At 40.2% G+C, this 17,159-nt stretch overlaps 2 protein-coding genes across 2 annotated transcripts; one reads left to right on the top strand and one right to left on the bottom strand.

Moving 5' to 3' along the window:
* Positions 1-10,539: 10,539 nt before the first annotated feature.
* Positions 10,540-11,986, bottom strand: LOC130962689 (uncharacterized). The gene is made up of 2 exons (XM_057888867.1): positions 11,777-11,986; positions 10,540-11,649 (listed from the first exon to the last, which is right to left on the bottom strand). Exons 1-2 carry the CDS (start codon positions 11,984-11,986, stop codon positions 10,540-10,542), a joined length of 1,320 nt encoding a protein of 439 aa, XP_057744850.1.
* A 2,985-nt stretch (positions 11,987-14,971) lies between these two features.
* Positions 14,972-15,742, top strand: LOC130962688 (uncharacterized). Its single transcript, XM_057888866.1, has 2 exons — positions 14,972-15,356; positions 15,447-15,742. Exons 1-2 carry the CDS (start codon positions 14,972-14,974, stop codon positions 15,740-15,742), a joined length of 681 nt encoding a protein of 226 aa, XP_057744849.1.
* Positions 15,743-17,159: the final 1,417 nt, after the last annotated feature.

Here is a 17,159-nt window from a genome sequence, read left to right as displayed (position 1 = left end):
CTTCATCCAATCCTTCCTACTCCTTTCCATGGCAAGCTCGTGTAGGGTTTCACCATTGTCAATGGCTACCTCCCATCCTCTCAGTGAAAGCGATTGCATATGCCCTGTCACGGCACGCGGAATTCAGCTGTCGGTTCTCGGTCAGGCCGGAATAATATCCATTGATACTTTTGCGTCTGTCACTAACGCCCCGCCTGCTAGGAGTTTGAAGCACGTCACAGTCATTCAGTCATTGAATCCTACTCAGAATACCACAGACAAGGTTAGACCTTCCGGATTCTCTTGAATGCCGCCATCAGTTCTTGCCTATACCACGAAGACTCTGATCTCACGGAATGGTTGGCTCGTTTGTCAGGCGAGCACTCGGTTGTCAGGCGATCAACCATGCATCGTCCAATCAGGAATCCAAGAGATATTCACTAGAGCCTTGATTGCTTGTAGAACAAAAGTGGTTGTCAGTCACCTTGTTCATAGGTGAGAATGATGATGAGTGTCACGGATCATCACATTCATCAAGTTGAAGAACAAGTGATATCTTGGATAAAGAACAAGCGGAATTGAATGGAAGAACAATAGTAATTGCATTAATACTCGAGGTACAGCAGAGCTCCACACCTTAATCTATGGTGTGTAGAAACTCCACCGTTGAAAATACATAAGCATAAGGTCTAGGCATGGCCGAATGGCCAGCCTCCCAATGATCTAAGATAGCATAAAAATGAAGATAGCTACCAAAGTCCTCTAATACAATAGAAAAAGGTCATACTTATAGAAAAACTAGTAGCCTAGGGTGTACAGAGATGAGTAAATGACATAAAAATCCACTTCCGGGCCCACTTGGTGTGTGCTTGGGCTGAGCAATGAAGCATTTTCGTGTAGAGACTCTTCTTGGAGTTAAACGCCAGCTTTTATGCCAGTTTGGGCGTTTAACTCCCATTTGGGTGCCAGTTCCAGCGTTTAACGCTGGGATTTCTTGAGGTGACTTTGAACGCCGGTTTGGGCCATCAAATCTTGGGCAAAGTATGGACTATCATATATTGCTGGAAAGCCCAGGATGTCTACTTTCCAACGCCGTTGAGAGCGCGCCAATTGGGCTTCCGTAGCTCCAGAAAATCCACTTCGAGTGCAGGGAGGTCAGAATCCAACAGCATCTGCAGTCCTTATCAGTCTCTGAATCAGATTTTTGCTCAGGTCCCTCAATTTCAGCCAGAAAATACCTGAAATCACAGAAAAACACACAAACTCATAGTAAAGTCCAGAAAAGTGAATTTTAGCTAAAAACTAATAAAAATATACTAAAAACTAACTAAATCATACCAAAAACATACTAAAAATAGTGCCAAAAAGTGTATAAATTATCCGCTCATCACAACACCAAACTTAAATTGTTGCTTGTCCTCAAGCAACTGAAAATCAAATAAGATAAAAAGAAGAGAATATGCAATGAATTCCAAAAACATCTATGAAGATCAGTATTAATTAGATGAGCGGGGCTTTTAGCTTTTTGCCTCTGAACAGTTTTGGCATCTCAGTCTATCCTTTGAAATTCAGAATGGTTGGCTTCTTTAGGAACTCAGAATCCAGATAGTGTTATTGATTCTCCTAGTAGAGTATGATGATTCTTGAACACAGCTACTTTATGAGTCTTGGCCGTGGCCCAAAGCACTCTGTCTTCCAGTATTACCACCGGATACATACATGCCACAGACACATAATTGGGTGAACCTTTTTAGATTGTGACTTAGCTTTGCTAAAGTCCCCAATTAGAGGTGTCCAGGGTTCTTAAGCACACTCTTTTTGCCTTGGATCACAACTTTATTCTTTCTTTTTCTCTTTCTTTTTTTTTCGGTTTTTTTTTTCGCTTGCTTTCTTTCTCTTTTTTTTTTTGTATTCACTGCTTTTTCTTGCTTCAAGAATCATTTTTAATGATTTTTCAGATCCTCAGTAACATGTCTCCTTTTTCATCATTCTTTCAAGAGCCAACCTTCATGAACCACAAATTCAAGATATATATGCACTGTTTAAGCATACATTCAGAGAACAAGAGTATTGCCACCACATCAAAATAATTAAACTATTATAAAATTCAAAATTCATGCAATTCTTTTCTTTTTTTTTTCATTTAAGCACATTTTTATTCAAGAAAGGTGATGGATTCATAGGACATTCATAACTTTAAGGCATAGACACTAAGACACTAATGATCTCAAGACACAAACATGGATAAACATAAGCATAAAATTCGAAAAAACAGAAGAATAAAGAACAAGGAAATCAAAGAACGGGTCCACCTTAGTGATGGCGGCTCTTTCTTCCTCTTGAAGATCCTATGGAGTGCTTGAGCTCCTCAATGTCTCTTCCTTGTCTTTGTTGCTCCTCTCTCATGATTCTTTGATCTTCTCTAATTTCATGGAGGAGGATGGAGTGTTCTTGGTGCTCCACCCTTAGTTGTCCCATGTTGGAACTCAGTTCTCCTAGGGAGGTGTTGATCTGCTCCCAATAGTTTGTGGAGGAAAGTGCATCCCTTGAGGTATCTTAGGGATTTCATGATGAGTGGGATCTCTTGTTTGCTCCATCCTTTTCTTAGTGATGGGCTTGAGGTCATGCCTTCTCAGTTGAACCGGCTTCCTTCTTGAATCTCTCTTTCATTGAACGCCCTCTTCATAAATGTCTATGAGGACTTGGTCCAACCTTTGATCAAAGTTGACCCTTTTTGAGTTTGAAAGGGACCTCATGGATCACCTTCTTCATGGCCACAACTTCATAGAAGTGGTCTTGATGCACCCTTGAGATGAATCTTTCCATCTCCCATGAGTCGGATGTGGAAGCTTTTGCCTTCCCTTTCCTCTTTCTAGAGGTTTCTCCGGCCTTGGATGCCATAAATGGTTATGGAAAAACAAAAAGCAATGCTTTTACCACACCAAACTTAAAATGTTTGCTCGTCCTCGAGCAAAAGAAGAAAGAAGAGAGTAGAAGAAGAAGAAATGAGGAGAAAGGGAATAGCTTTGTATTCGGCCAAAGGGGAGAGAGATGGTGTTTAAGGTGTGTGAAAATGAAGGAGTGAAGGAGGGTATATATAGGAGAGAGGGAGAGGGTGGTTCGGCCATTTGAGGGTGGGTTTGGGTGGGAAAGTGGTTTGAATTTGAATGGAGGGGTAGGTGGGGTTTTATGAAGGATGGATGTGAGTGGTGAAGAGAAAGAAGGGATTTGATAGGTGAGGGGTTTTTGGGGAAGAGGTATTGAGGTGATTGGTGAATGGGTGAAGAAGAGAGAGAGAGTGGTAGGGTAGGTGGGGGTCCTGTGGGGTCCACAGATCCTGTGGTGTCAAGGAAAAGTCATCCCTGCACCAAATGGCTAACAAAATCACGTTTTGTGCCATTTCTGGCGTTAAACGCCGGGCTGGTGCCCATTTCTGGCGTTTAACGCCAGCTTCTTGCCTTTTTCTGGCGTTTAACGCCAGTCTGGTGCCCCTTTCTGGCGTTAAACGCCCAGAATGGTGCCAGACTGGGCGTTAAACGCCCAACAGCTAACCTTACTGGCGTTTAAACGCCAGTAAGTGCGTCCTCCAGGGTGTGCTATTTTTCTTCCTATTTTTCATTCTGTTTTTGCTTTTTTCATTGATTTTGTGACTTCTTATGATCATCAACCTACAAAAAGATAAAATAACAAAAGGAAATAGTTAATTATAAAACATTGGGTTGCCTCCCAACAAGCGCTTCTTTAATGTCATTAGCTTGACAGAGGACTCTCATGGAGCCTCACAGATACTCAGAGCCATGTTGGAACCTCCCAACACCAAACTTAGAGTTTGAATGTGGGGGTTCAACACCAAACTTAGAGTTTGGTTGTGGCCTCCCAACACCAAACTTAGAGTTTGACTGTGGGGGCTCTGTTTGACTCTGATTTGAGAGAAGCTCTTCAAGCTTCCTCTCCATGGTGACAGAGGGATATCCTTGAGCCTTAAACACAAAGGATTCTTCATTCACTTGAATGATCAGTTCACCTCCATCAACATCAATCACAGCCCTTGCTGTGGCTAGGAAGGGTCTGCCAAGGATGATGGATTCATCCATGCACTTCCCAGTCTCTAGGACTATGAAATCAGTAGGGATATAATGGTCCTCAACTTTAACCAGAACATCCTCTACAAGTCCATAGGCTTGTTTTCTTGAGTTGTCTGCCATCTCTAGTGAGATTCTTGCAGCTTGCACCTCAAAGATCCCTAGCTTCTCCATTACAGAGAGGGGCATGAGGTTTACACTTGACCCTAAGTCACACAGAGCCTTCTTGAAGGTCATGGTGCCTATGGTACAAGGTATTGAAAACTTCCCCGGATCTTGTCTCTTTTGAGGTAATTTCTGCCTAGACAAGTCATCCAGTTCTTTGGTGAGCAAAGGGGGTTCATCCTCCCAAGTCTCATTTCCAAATAACTTGTCATTTAGCTTCATGATTGCTCCAAGGTATTTAGCAACTTGCTCTTCAGTGACATACTCATCCTCTTCAGAGGAAGAATACTCATCAGGGCTCATGAATGGCAGAAGTAATTCAAATGGAATCTCTATGGTCTCATTTTGAGCCTCAGATTCCCATGGTTCCTCATTGGGGAACTCATTGGAGGCCAGTGGACGTCCAGTGAGGCCTTCCTCAGTGGCGTTCACTGCCTCTTCTTCCTCCCAGAATTCGGCCATGTTGATGGCTTTGCACTCTCCTTTTAGATTTTCTTCTGTGTTGCTTGGGAGAGTACTAGGAGGGAGTTCAGTGATTTTCTTGCTCAACTGACCCACTTGTGCCTCCAAATTCCTAATGGAGGACCTTGTTTCAGTCATGAAACTTTGAGTGGTTTTGATTAGATCAGAGACCATGGTTGCTAAGTCAGAGGTATTCTGCTTAGAACTCTCTGTCTGTTGCTGAGAAGATGATGGAAAAGGCTTGCCATTGCTAAACCTATTTCTTCCACCATTATTGTTGTTGAAACCTTGTTGAGGTCTCTCTTGATTCTTCCATGAGAAATTTGGGTGATTTCTCCATGAAGAATTATAGGTGTTTCCATAGGGTTCTCCTAGGTAATTCACCTCTTCCATTGAAGGGTTCTCAGGATCATAGGCTTCTTCCTCAGATGAAGCTTCCTTAGTACTGCTTGGTGCATTTTGCATTCCAGACAGACTTTGAGAGATCAAACTGACTTGTTGAGTCAATATTTTATTCTGAGCCAGAATGGCATTCAGAGCATCAATCTCAAGAACTCCTTTCTTCTGATTAGTCCCATTGTTCACAGGATTCCTTTCAGAAGTGTACATGAATTGGTTATTTGCAACCATTTCAATTAGTTCTTGAGCTTCTGCAGGCGTCTTCTTCAGATGAAGAGATCCTCCAGTAGAGCTATCCAAAGACATCTTGGATAGTTCAGAGAGACCATCATAGAAAATACCTATGATGCTCCATTCAAAAAGCATGTCAGATGGACATTTTCTGATCAGTTGTTTGTATCTTTCCCAAGCTTCATAGAGGGATTCTCCATCCTTCTGTCTGAAGGTTTGGACTTCCGCTCTAAGCTTACTCAATTTTTGAGGTGGAAAGAACTTTGCCAAGAAGGCATTGACTAGCTTTTTCCAAGAGTCCAGGCTTTCTTTAGGTTGAGAATCCAACCATATTCTAGCTCTGTCTCTTACAGCAAAAGGGAATAGCATGAGTCTGTAGACTTCAGGGTCAACTCCATTAGTCTTGACAGTGTCATAGATTTGCAAGAATTCAGCTAAGAACTGATGAGGATCTTCCAATGGGTTTCCATGGAACTTGCAATTCTGTTGCATTAGAGAAACTAATTGAGGCTTAAGCTCAAAGTTGTTTGCTCTAATGGCAGGGATAGAGATGCTTCTCCCATAGAAGTCGGGAGTAGGTGCAGTAAAGTCACCCAGCACCTTCCTTGCATTGTTGGCATTGTTGTTTTCGGCCGCCATGTGTTCTTCTTCTTTGAAGAATTCGGTCAGGTCCTCTAAAGAGAGTTGTGCTTTAGCTTCTCTTAGCTTTCGCTTCAAGGTCCTCTCAGGTTCAGGGTCAGCTTCAACAAGAATGCCTTTGTCTTTGCTCCTGCTCATAAGAAAGAGAAGGGAACAAGAAAATGTGGAATCCTCTATGTCACAGTATAGAGATTCCTTGAAGTGTCAGAGGAAAAGAAGGGTAGAAGACAGAAGTAGAAAATTCGAACTTATCAGAAAGAATGGAGTTCGAATTTTGCATTAAGGGATATTGTTAGTCCATAAATAGAAGGATGTGAGGAGAAGGGAAGTAATTTTCGAAAATTAAGTGAAAGATTTTGAAAATATTTTTGAAAAACATTACTTGATTTTCGAAAATGAAAGTGGGAAAGAAATAGAATAATTTTTGAAAAAGATTTTGAAAGTAGAAATCAAAAAGATTTGATTAAAAACTATTTTGAAAAAGATGAGGTTAAGAAGATATGATTGATTTTAAAAATATGTGATTGAAAAGATATGATTTGAAAACAATTTTAAAAAGATTTGATTTTAAAAATTAGTAACTTGGCTATCAAGAAAAGATATGATTCAAACATTAAACCTTTCTCAACAGAAAAGGCAACATACTTGATTTGTTGAATCAAATCATTAATTGATAGTAAGTATCTTTAGAAATGGAAAGAAATTGATTTTGAAAACATTTGATTGAAGAGATATGATTTGAAAAAGATTTGATTTTGAAAAACTTTGAAAACTTGAAAAAAAATTGATTTGAAAACAAAATCTTCCCCCTTGTGCTATCCTGGCGTTAAACGCCCAGAATGGTGCACATTCTGGCGTTTAACGCCCAAAACTATACCCTTTTGGGCGTTAAACGCCCAACCAGGTACCCTGGCTGGCGTTTAAACGCCAGTCTGTCCTTCTTCACTGGGCGTTTTGAACGCCCAGCTTTTTCTGTGCAATTCCTCTGCTGTATGTTCTGAATCTTCAATTCTCTGTATCATTGACTTGAAAAGACACAAATTAAAAATATTTTTGGATTTTTAATAATAAAGAATACTCAAAATGCAACTAAAATCAAATAACAATGCATGCAAGACACCAAACTTAGCAGTTTGTATACTACTGACACTAATGAGAATGCATATGAGACACACAAAATACTTCAAGTCAATAGGATTCAAAGATTAGAGCACGAAAATCATCAAGAACATCTTGAAGATCACTAAGACACATGCATGCAATTGACACCAAACTTAAGATGAGACTAGTGTCTCAACAAGAAACATAACATATTTTTGGTCTTTTTATGATTTTTTTTTATTTTTTTTTTGTGTTTTTCGAAAATTAAGTGGAAAAAGATCTCAAAATTCTTAATGAGAATTCCAGGAATCAGTGCAATGTTAGTCTAACCAATACTTTTCACAACTCTCATAATCCCTGGTCATGAACTCCAAAAACTTGGTGGTTCAATTCCATGGCATTACACAACTTCGCACAACTAACCAGCAAGTGCACTGGGTCGTCCAAGTAATACCTTACGTGAGTAAGGGTCGATCCCACGGAGATTATTAGTATGAAGCAAGCTATGGTCATCTTGTAAATCTTAGTCAGGCAGACTCAAATGGATATGATGATGAACGAAAATAACATAAAAGATAAAGATAGAGATACTTATGTAATTCATTGGTAGGAACTTCAGATAAGCGCATGAAGATGCCTTCCCTTCCGTCTCTCTGCTTTCCTACTGTCTTCATCCAATCCTTCCTACTCCTTTCCATGGCAAGCTCGTGTAGGGTTTCACCGTTGTCAATGGCTACCTCCCATCCTCTCAGTGAAAGCGATTGCATATGCCCTGTCACGGCACGCGGAATTCAGCTGTCGGTTCTCGGTCAGGCCGGAATAATATCCATTGATACTTTTGCGTCTGTCACTAACGCCCCGCCTGCTAGGAGTTTGAAGCACGTCACAGTCATTCAGTCATTGAATCCTACTCAGAATACCACAGACAAGGTTAGACCTTCCGGATTCTCTTGAATGCCGCCATCAGTTCTTGCATATACCACGAAGACTCTGATCTCACGGAATGGTTGGCTCGTTTGTCAGGCGAGCACTCGGTTGTCAGGCGATCAACCATGCATCGTCCAATCAGGAATCCAAGAGATATTCACTAGAGCCTTGATTGCTTGTAGAACAAAAGTGGTTGTCAGTCACCTTGTTCATAGGTGAGAATGATGATGAGTGTCACGAATCATCACATTCATCAAGTTGAAGAACAAGTGATATCTTGGATAAAGAACAAGCGGAATTGAATGGAAGAACAATAGTAATTGCATTAATACTCGAGGTACAGTAGAGCTCCACACCTTAATCTATGGTGTGTAGAAACTCCACCGTTGAAAATACATAAGCATAAGGTCTAGGCATGGCCGAATGGCCAGCCTCCCAATGATCTAAGATAGCATAAAAATGAAGATAGCTACCAAAGTCCTCTAATACAATAGAAAAAGGTCCTACTTATAGAAAAACTAGTAGCCTAGGGTGTACAGAGATGAGTAAATGACATAAAAATCCACTTCCGGGCCCACTTGGTGTGTGCTTGGGCTGAGCAATGAAGCATTTTCGTGTAGAGACTCTTCTTGGAGTTAAACGCCAGCTTTTATGCCAGTTTGGGCGTTTAACTCCCATTTGGGTGCCAGTTCCAGCGTTTAACGCTGGGATTTCTTGAGGTGACTTTGAACGCCGGTTTGGGCCATCAAATCTTGGGCAAAGTATGGACTATCATATATTTCTGGAAAGCCCAGGATGTCTACTTTCCAACGCCGTTGAGAGCGCGCCAATTGGGCTTCCGTAGCTCTAGAAAATCCACTTCGAGTGCAGGGAGGTCAGAATCCAACAGCATCTGCAGTCCTTATCAGTCTCTGAATCAGATTTTTGCTCAGGTCCCTCAATTTCAGCCAGAAAATACCTGAAATCACAGAAAAACACACAAACTCATAGTAAAGTCCAGAAAAGTGAATTTTAGCTAAAAACTAATAAAAATATACTAAAAACTAACTAAATCATACCAAAAATATACTAAAAATAGTGCCAAAAAGTGTATAAATTATCCGCTCATCAACTGGGTTTCAACACGTTTCGCGAGTAGGCGAAATGAGAGGTCATTCTGCACTACTGACTGCTTTGGTGAAACGTTGGAGGTCGGAGACTCACACATTTCATCTTCCGATCGGTGAAGTGACGGTGACGTTGGAAGATGTGAGCTATATTCTTGGTCTCCCGATTAATGGGGAGGCCATTACGGGTAGATCAGATAGCAGTCACCAGTTTTTTGTGGAGAACTGCATTGCGTGTTTTGGTCGGGAGTTCGGTCCAAAAGATCACGTGTTCGGGAAGGTTAATATTGCTTGGGTCCGGCGGTGCAGAGACACCGAGCCGTGTGATACTCAGGAGTCTTTTGGGCAGAACATCCGAGCGCACATTTTCTGTGTGCTCGGAACAGTTGTGTTTCCTGATAAGTCGACCGTTTCACTGAACTCCAAGTTTCTACCACTACTTCGAGATTTCCACCGGATTTTAGGATACAGTTGGGGGACAGCCAGTCTGGCACACCTATACAAATCGTTGTGTCGTGCATCACGATACAACTGCAAGAAAATGGATGGCCCACTAATACTGCTTTTCGTTTGGGCGTGGGAGCGTATGCCATTCCTGGCACCTATACCCCGCGATCAACTCGGCGATGTTGGTGTTCCACTAGCGCGACGGTATTGGCTTTCCTGAGGACATCGGATGCGGCTATATCCCTCACGTCCACATATAGTGCACCGGGGAGGACCACGCATTTCATGCGAATCCATCTCATTCAAGTAGCGGGTGGACTTCAGTCTTCCTTTTGTCGCGCGCTTCAATGTCCAGTTGGCGATCACCTTCGCTCCTTCGTATCTATCCCACGTAGAGGGGTCACCCATCGAAACAAACTCGCCTCTGTACACCTTGCAAATTTCAGACATCTTGTACACATCATGCACGTACACTTGCCAATCAAGACGCTAGTTGGCGCAACATGCAAGCACGTGGCGACATGGAAGTCGCTCAACCTGGAAATGGCCACAGTCACAGTGTCGTTGCGCAAGGTTAATAGTGTAAATAGTACCATCTTGCATTTCACGAACCTCAAACATCTCGTTGCGCCTGTCGAACCAGTTGACCACAACGTTTCCTGCACGTCAGAAGCTTTCTTCAACTCTCTTCGTTGCTTCAACGTCAGAATCCGTTGCGGAGACGCTCATGAGCCTCGGTACTCTTCCGAGTGAACAACTCATTCAGCCGATAGAAAGTTGACCGGACCAGGACAGTCACAGGAAGGTTGCATGCACCCTTCAGGACAGAATTTATGCGTCGTCATATGTCCCCAACGATGACCACCATCGAATGCCAGCACCTATCTCTCAACACCGATCTCATCACACCATTGAGTATATGCCTCACCCCGCTCTTTAAGCCTTTGGTAGTTTTTGTTGTAGTTCTACTCCGTCCTAGAATAGCCTGTTGAACAAACCATTTAGTCATAAGCAGATGCCACAAATGTACTATCAATAGAACCATAACAGCGAGTTGAAATTCCTGTGTTCACCACGAGTTTATGCAAATATGGAGCCTTGAACCTCCTTAAGAAGTTGGACCCGACGTGCCTGATGCAGTACATGTGCCACGCCCTTGGTGGTGACCATGCACCGTTACTGCGAGTTATTGCAGCATCGATGGAGGTATGGCGGTCAAAAATAATACCTACACCATCAATGGTAACAACATATCTCTGCAAATTCGTTAGGAAAAACTCCCATGCGTCTGTCGTCTCATCCTCGACTATCGCAAATGCAATAGGCACAATGTTTTGATTCCTATCTTGTGCAACCGCTATCAGAAGTGCACCTTTATATTTTTCGTACAGGTGCGTACCATCAACTTGCACCAATGGCTTGCAGTGTCTAAATGCTACAATACACGGATAAAAGCTCCAAAAAATATGGTGCAGAACTCTTACACCTTGAACCTCCTCACTCTCATGGTAAACGGGGAGCGTTTTGATTTGAACGCGAGACTTTGACATCTTCACCGTCATTGCTTTCGACCATACTGGCAGAGTCTGGTAAGAAACTTCCCAATCACCGAAAACCTTGGCAACAGCTTTTTGCTTTGCCAACCAAGCCTTGCGGTAACTTACAGTGTAGTTGAACCTGGATTGAACTTCTGCAATAACAGACTTCACATTTATCGAGGGGTCTGATTCGACCAACGGCCTAATGGCATCTGCAATTGTGTCCGAGTCCAACTTGGCATGATCTTGTGATATTGTTCCCACGGGGCACGTGTGCTTGCCATTGTATCTCCTAATCTCCCAACAAGCTTTCTTTTGAATCAAGCTAGCTCGGATAAGCCAATTGCACCCTGCACCATACCCCTTCCATTTCGTATAGAATATCTGCGGCTCAGACTCATACACATCGTAATCAACTCCTCTAGAGATAGTGTAGCTTTTGATTGCAGATATCACCGACTCTCTCGAACCAAATTCTATTCTAACACTAAACTCGCCATCTTCCACCGCAGCGTTGCCTTCACCTACGACATGCGCACCACCATCAGTCAGGCAAGGCAAATAAAATAAACACTATAGGAAACTTGAGTTAATAATCATAACATACCCTATTTGCATACTCAGAAAATTCCAGGACATGCATGACTTCGAGATCTAGAGTCCGCATAAAAGACGGAACACCAAACGGGTGCTGGCTTACAATCGCATTTGCTTCATTTTGCACCTCCGGATTGTTTGCCAAGTCTCCGTCATCGTTTTCGTCATCGACTTCATAGTTAGCTTCGAACTCCTCTTCACTGTCATTATTATCTTCTTCCCAATCTATATCCCCGAGCTCATCAACATTGACCTCCTCGTCGACCGTGCCAAACCCTGACTGCTGTTCAAACTCAACGTATAGCTCTATCATTGGCACGTGAAATCAGATTTATTGATAAATACAGAACATCTGCTGCATACTGGCATCATCAGTGATGGGCATTAATTGACACTGTATTAACCTATCAAATATTTGCACATGACTTCTGTATAAAAGGTTGCTCACCCTTTTCAAAATGTCGCTTTGAATGTTATTACAAAGCCAATTTTGCAACCCGACAAAACTCATGGTACATGGAATAGAAAATGACAACGGACATTCACAAACAAAAGTCACTCCTTCATGTGTGTTTGGTATAACTTCACCATTATAATATACTCGCAAATATGCAATATTTTCCATAACTTCAACCTCACCTAATCCGATTTTTTTTAACACACCTAACTGCCAAAAAAAACTAAGAACTATAACATATGTATAAGAAAAAAGAGTATGATGAGTAGAAGTGGAGTGAGGTCATTTGGGCGAGGAGTGAGGTCATTTGGGCGAGGAGTGCTTCGTATTTATAGGCAGGCCTCTTCATTAAATTATTTTTTTCACAAAACGCAACCTGCGTTTTTCATTTTTCAAAAAGAATAATCTGACAACGCAAAAAACGCGTTTTGCATTTTCCAAAAAAAAAGCTGACATACAGCACAAAACGCAAGCTGCACTTTGTTATTACGAAAAAAAATAAACCCATCACAAAACGCAGGCCGCGTTTGGGTTAAAACAAATTAAAAAAACTTGAAAAGCATGCAGAAAGCAAAACGCATCCCATATTATTCCCTTTCCTGAACAAAAACAAAAAAAAAAACAAAAATGAGCCAAAAGTAAAACGCAGGTAACGTTTTAAACCTGACACCATAGCAGGAAAAAAATTTGTCCATGCGTCCATTACATTGAACAACACCAAACTTTGTTCCATAACAAAAAAAGTGAGCCCTTTTTCCCTCCATCTTATTTTTCAAGAATTAGAAAGATCATTTTCAATCAAGTTTGAATTTGTTCGTTTGAAATCGAGACTTATTTTTTTATTTTTCTCTTCCATTCCATTATTCCTTAAGTCTCTCCCACTAAGGCCCACTATGCCAAAAACGAAAAAAACCCCATCCCTCTCTTTCTTTCTTTTTTCGCCCCAGGTCCATGCAAAACAGAACCTGCGTTTTGCAGGTGACGGAATCCAAGTATAATCTGCTTTTGCAAAATAGAACCTTTCAACCTGATGAATGTGTGACATATATTAATTGCTTTTCTCCTTCTTCTTCTTTAATTTATATAATCACAGCTTCCTCTCTATCATTCATCATCTATGTTTTGCAATTCTGTGTAGAGAGGATAAAAATTAAGTTGAACTTATTTTTTTATCAGCACAAATTTTTTATTTTTTTAATTTAATTTAAGTAAAATAGTTTGTAATTTTATATTAATTACAGAACATGTTATTAAGCATCTGAACAATTCTCAATATGTAAGTTTTTTATTTTTTATTTGTATATTATAATATTATTGTTAATAATATTATTATGATTACTGTTTTTATTATTATTATTATCATGATATTATTATTATTATCATTGTTTTTATTATTATTATTTGGTTATATTATTCTTAGTGTTAGTTAATATTAGGAATACTAGTATTATTAATATTATTATATTATTATTTTACCATTATTATTATTATTATTATTATTATTATTATTATTATTATTATTATTATTAAAGGTTTAATTACTCTATTGGTCCTATAGTTTTGCGAAATTTTTAATTAAATCCCTATACTTTTTCTCCTTTTAATCGGATCCCTCTACAAATTTTTTTTTTTCAATTAAGTCCCTACCGTGACCAAACAGTTTGATTTAACGGAATATTCCGTTCCAAAATTAATGATTTTTCTCTAACTTTTTCCTAAATTTCTAATTCTTTTTCACTCTTATTTTCTTAAAAACCAAAATAGCCCTGCCAGACTTAAACGAAAACTGTTCAGTCTCCCAAACTTAGAGAAAATCTCTTCACATTCTTCTCCTCCTTCGTTCATTTGTTGCACACTCCGTCATCAGCTGAGATCAACTCCACTGGAATGTTGCTGGAGGGTGTCGCTTCTCTGGTGTCACTGCCATTGTTGTAGGCATTGCTGCTGCTTCTAGGTAACACAACGATTAACCTTCTCAGTCATTGAAAGGTTTTTCTTTTTTTTTCTCCTGGAGAAATTTGCCACATTGTTTATTAGAGCTTCCTTTTTTTCTGAAAATGGTTGAATAGGAATTTATGGTATTGTATTTTTTTATTTTTGGTATGCAGTTATGGGTGATTCGGATTTCACCATTAAGGTCCACCATGGTGAAAAATTTGTTGACAGTGCACACGGATTAGAGTATTTAGGAGGAATAGTTATGGAGAATTTACATTTTGACGTTGATGAATGGTTATTGCAAGAGATTGTGAGTGAGCTAAAGCAATTAGGGTATAAGGGATATGACAGGTTATGGTACAAGGAAGTTGGGATGGATTTGAAGTCAAGTCTTATAGAGATGAAGTCTGATGGGGATACGATGAGAATGGCTAGGTCACTGGTGTCAAGTTCTTGCAAACATTGCAAGGTATACGTTGTCGATGGAGCCAGAAAAGGTAATAGGATTGAAATCACTTCTAGTTATGTTGATTATGTGCCAGAGGAAGGTGAAGATAGTGGCTTTGGGTTGATAGAGGTTGAAGTGGATGCTAAGTCAGAGTCTTCTACTGATAAAGAGGTATTTGATGACAATGCTGATGATGGTGACCATAAGGATTACTTTGGGTTTGAGGTGGAGGATAATGATCCTCAATCAAATGCGTTTGGGGAATTCATTGGCCCACTGAATGATGAGGGACCTGCAGTAGTTAGAACAACTCAAGGTGATGAAGGTTTAATGGAGGGTGATGAGCAAGTTAGGGGCATATCTGATGGATATGAGACTGAAGATATAGACAGTTATGAGGGGACTCTGATGATATGATAAAAAGGAGGATATTTTCCAAATACAATGAGGCAGAAATGAACAGAGAGTATGAATTTCGGGTGGGACTGGAATTTAAATCATTAAATCAATTTCAAGATGCTATTAAGAAGCATGCCCTATTGAATGGTTGGGACATCAGGTTTCGAAAAAATGATGAGGTGAGGTGCAGAGTTGTTTGCAAAGGAAGAAAGAAAAAGTTCAAGTGGGTTTGTTTTGCAAGTAAGGTTGGTGGTTCTAACTGTTTCAAGATCAAGACTTTGACTGGAAAACATACTTGTGGAAGGAATTATAGCGGAAGACTTGCATCAAGCAGTTGGATATCAAAGAAGATCGGCAACAACATCAGTAGAGGCAAGAAAATGAAGCTTGCGACAGTTATTCAGACCATCCAAGACCAATATATGGCCAATATCACTGTTGGTAAGGCTTACTGAGTAAGGAGGAAGGCAAGAGAAGAGGTACATGGGCGGGCAATCCAACAGTATGCTAAGCTAAGGGATTACTGTGCAGAGATACTTAGGGAGAATCCAGGATCTAGTCTGAGCATATTGGTTGATAGGCCTTCTCTTACGCACCAGCTCCGATTTATGAGAATGTATATGTGCCTTGATGCAGTCAAGAAAGGTTTCTTGGCAGGTTGTAGACCTATTATTAGCGTCGATGGTTGTCACTTGAAGGGTGACCATGGACAGCAGCTGCTAGTTGCTGTTGGCAGAAATCTGAATGACAATTACTCTCCGATTGCAGTGGCTGCAGTAGAGGCAGAGACTAAGGACAGCTGGGGGTGGTTCCTGAGATGCTGTTAAATGACATTGGAGAATCAAGAAAGTGGGTTTTCATGAGTGACCAATGATGCGTGAGCATCTTTTCTATCTTTTCCTAGTGAATTTGCATCTAAATTGTTGAGTTTAATAAAGAATTAATTATCTTTTAGACAATATGGATGCTACTTTGAGTCTTTTGCAATTTTGTTTATTTTAGGTAGCATTCGGTAGAATTTGATGAAGTTTCTGCAGCACAAGAATCAAAGGAGATGGCAACGAGGAATGACGCGTACGTGTGATTTGGAGCTTTCCATAGCGACGCGTGCGCGTGACTGACGCGTACGGGTGATTTGAAGATTTGCTCAGCGACGCGTGCGCGTGACTGACGTGTCTGCGTGACTCGCGAAAAAGGCCATCGGCGCGTACACGTGACTGACGCGTACGCGTGACATGCGCCACGTGTAGAAAACACAGAAACCGCTGCGGGGTGATTTTTGGGCCCCATTTTAGCACCCAGGTTAGGCGCGGATCCAATGAAGTCAAGTGGTCCCCACGTTACAAGACGTGGAGTAGTTAGTTAATTCTGATTTAAATTCAAATTTGAATTTGAAAATAGGAAAAGATATTATTTTAATTTTAAAAATTAGATTTTAAATTAATTAGGATTAGTTATAAAAAGGAGATTCCATTAGGGACGTTCCATAAGGGGGATTCCATTAGGTAATTCTATACAAATTTACATTCCACATTCCATGAGCAACTAATCCTCCATTGTTAAGGTTAGGAGCTCTGTCTATTTGTATGGATTGATTTTATTGCTTTTTCTATTTTAATTTATGCATGGATTTATAATTTAAGAATTGTTTTCGCTCTTTATTTTATGAATTTGGGTGGAACGGAAGTATGACCCTCTTTCTATTTGAGTTCTTGTAAAACTTGGAAAAGCTCTTTACTTGAACAACAGGTTGAAAACAATTTCTCCTAAATTTTAATTATTTGGATTTAACGGGATACGTGACATATAATCCCCTTATTTTTGGGTAATTAGAATTTTTGTGGCATATAAACTGGAATTTGAACTTCACCCTCTAATTGGAATTAATTGACCAAAAAATTGGCAATTAATGAATTTTAGAGGAGACTAAAAAGATCTAAGGAATTAGGGTCTAGTCACATATAGTTTGCCATAAATTAAATCCTACATAATTAAAATAGTTAGTAAGAAAAGTAAATTCAGAAAAATAGATAACTCTGAAGTCTTAACTGCCTTCTCAATATTTTATTCCCAATTTATTTATCTGCCTATCTTTAATATTCTAAATTTATTGTTAATGCTTTTGAACTTCCAAACACTATTTTCTGCTTGTCTAACTAAGCCTATCAAACACTATTATTGCTTAATCCATCAATCCTCGTGGGATCGACCCTTACTCACGTAAGGTATTACTTGGTACGATCC

This window comes from Arachis stenosperma, chromosome 2 (assembly GCF_014773155.1).
Source record: "Arachis stenosperma cultivar V10309 chromosome 2, arast.V10309.gnm1.PFL2, whole genome shotgun sequence".
In the NCBI taxonomy this organism is placed as follows: domain Eukaryota; kingdom Viridiplantae; phylum Streptophyta; class Magnoliopsida; order Fabales; family Fabaceae; genus Arachis; species Arachis stenosperma.
Note: the sequence above shows the minus strand (reverse complement) of the source record. Positions and strands in the feature narration are given on the sequence as shown.

Bases quoted from the DNA above. Each gene is read 5' to 3' on its own strand.
- LOC130962689 (XM_057888867.1), bottom strand. From the start codon at position 11,986: ATGATAGAGCTATACGTTGAGTTTGAACAGCAGTCAGGGTTTGGCACG. The intron at 11,650-11,776 runs GTAAGCCAGCAC...AGTTTCCTATAG, and splicing joins AAAATGAAGCAAATGCGATT to TGTTTATTTTATTTGCCTTG.
- LOC130962688 (XM_057888866.1), top strand. From the start codon at position 14,972: ATGAACAGAGAGTATGAATTTCGGGTGGGACTGGAATTTAAATCATTA. The intron at 15,357-15,446 runs GTAAGGCTTACT...ATTACTGTGCAG, and splicing joins TATGGCCAATATCACTGTTG to AGATACTTAGGGAGAATCCA.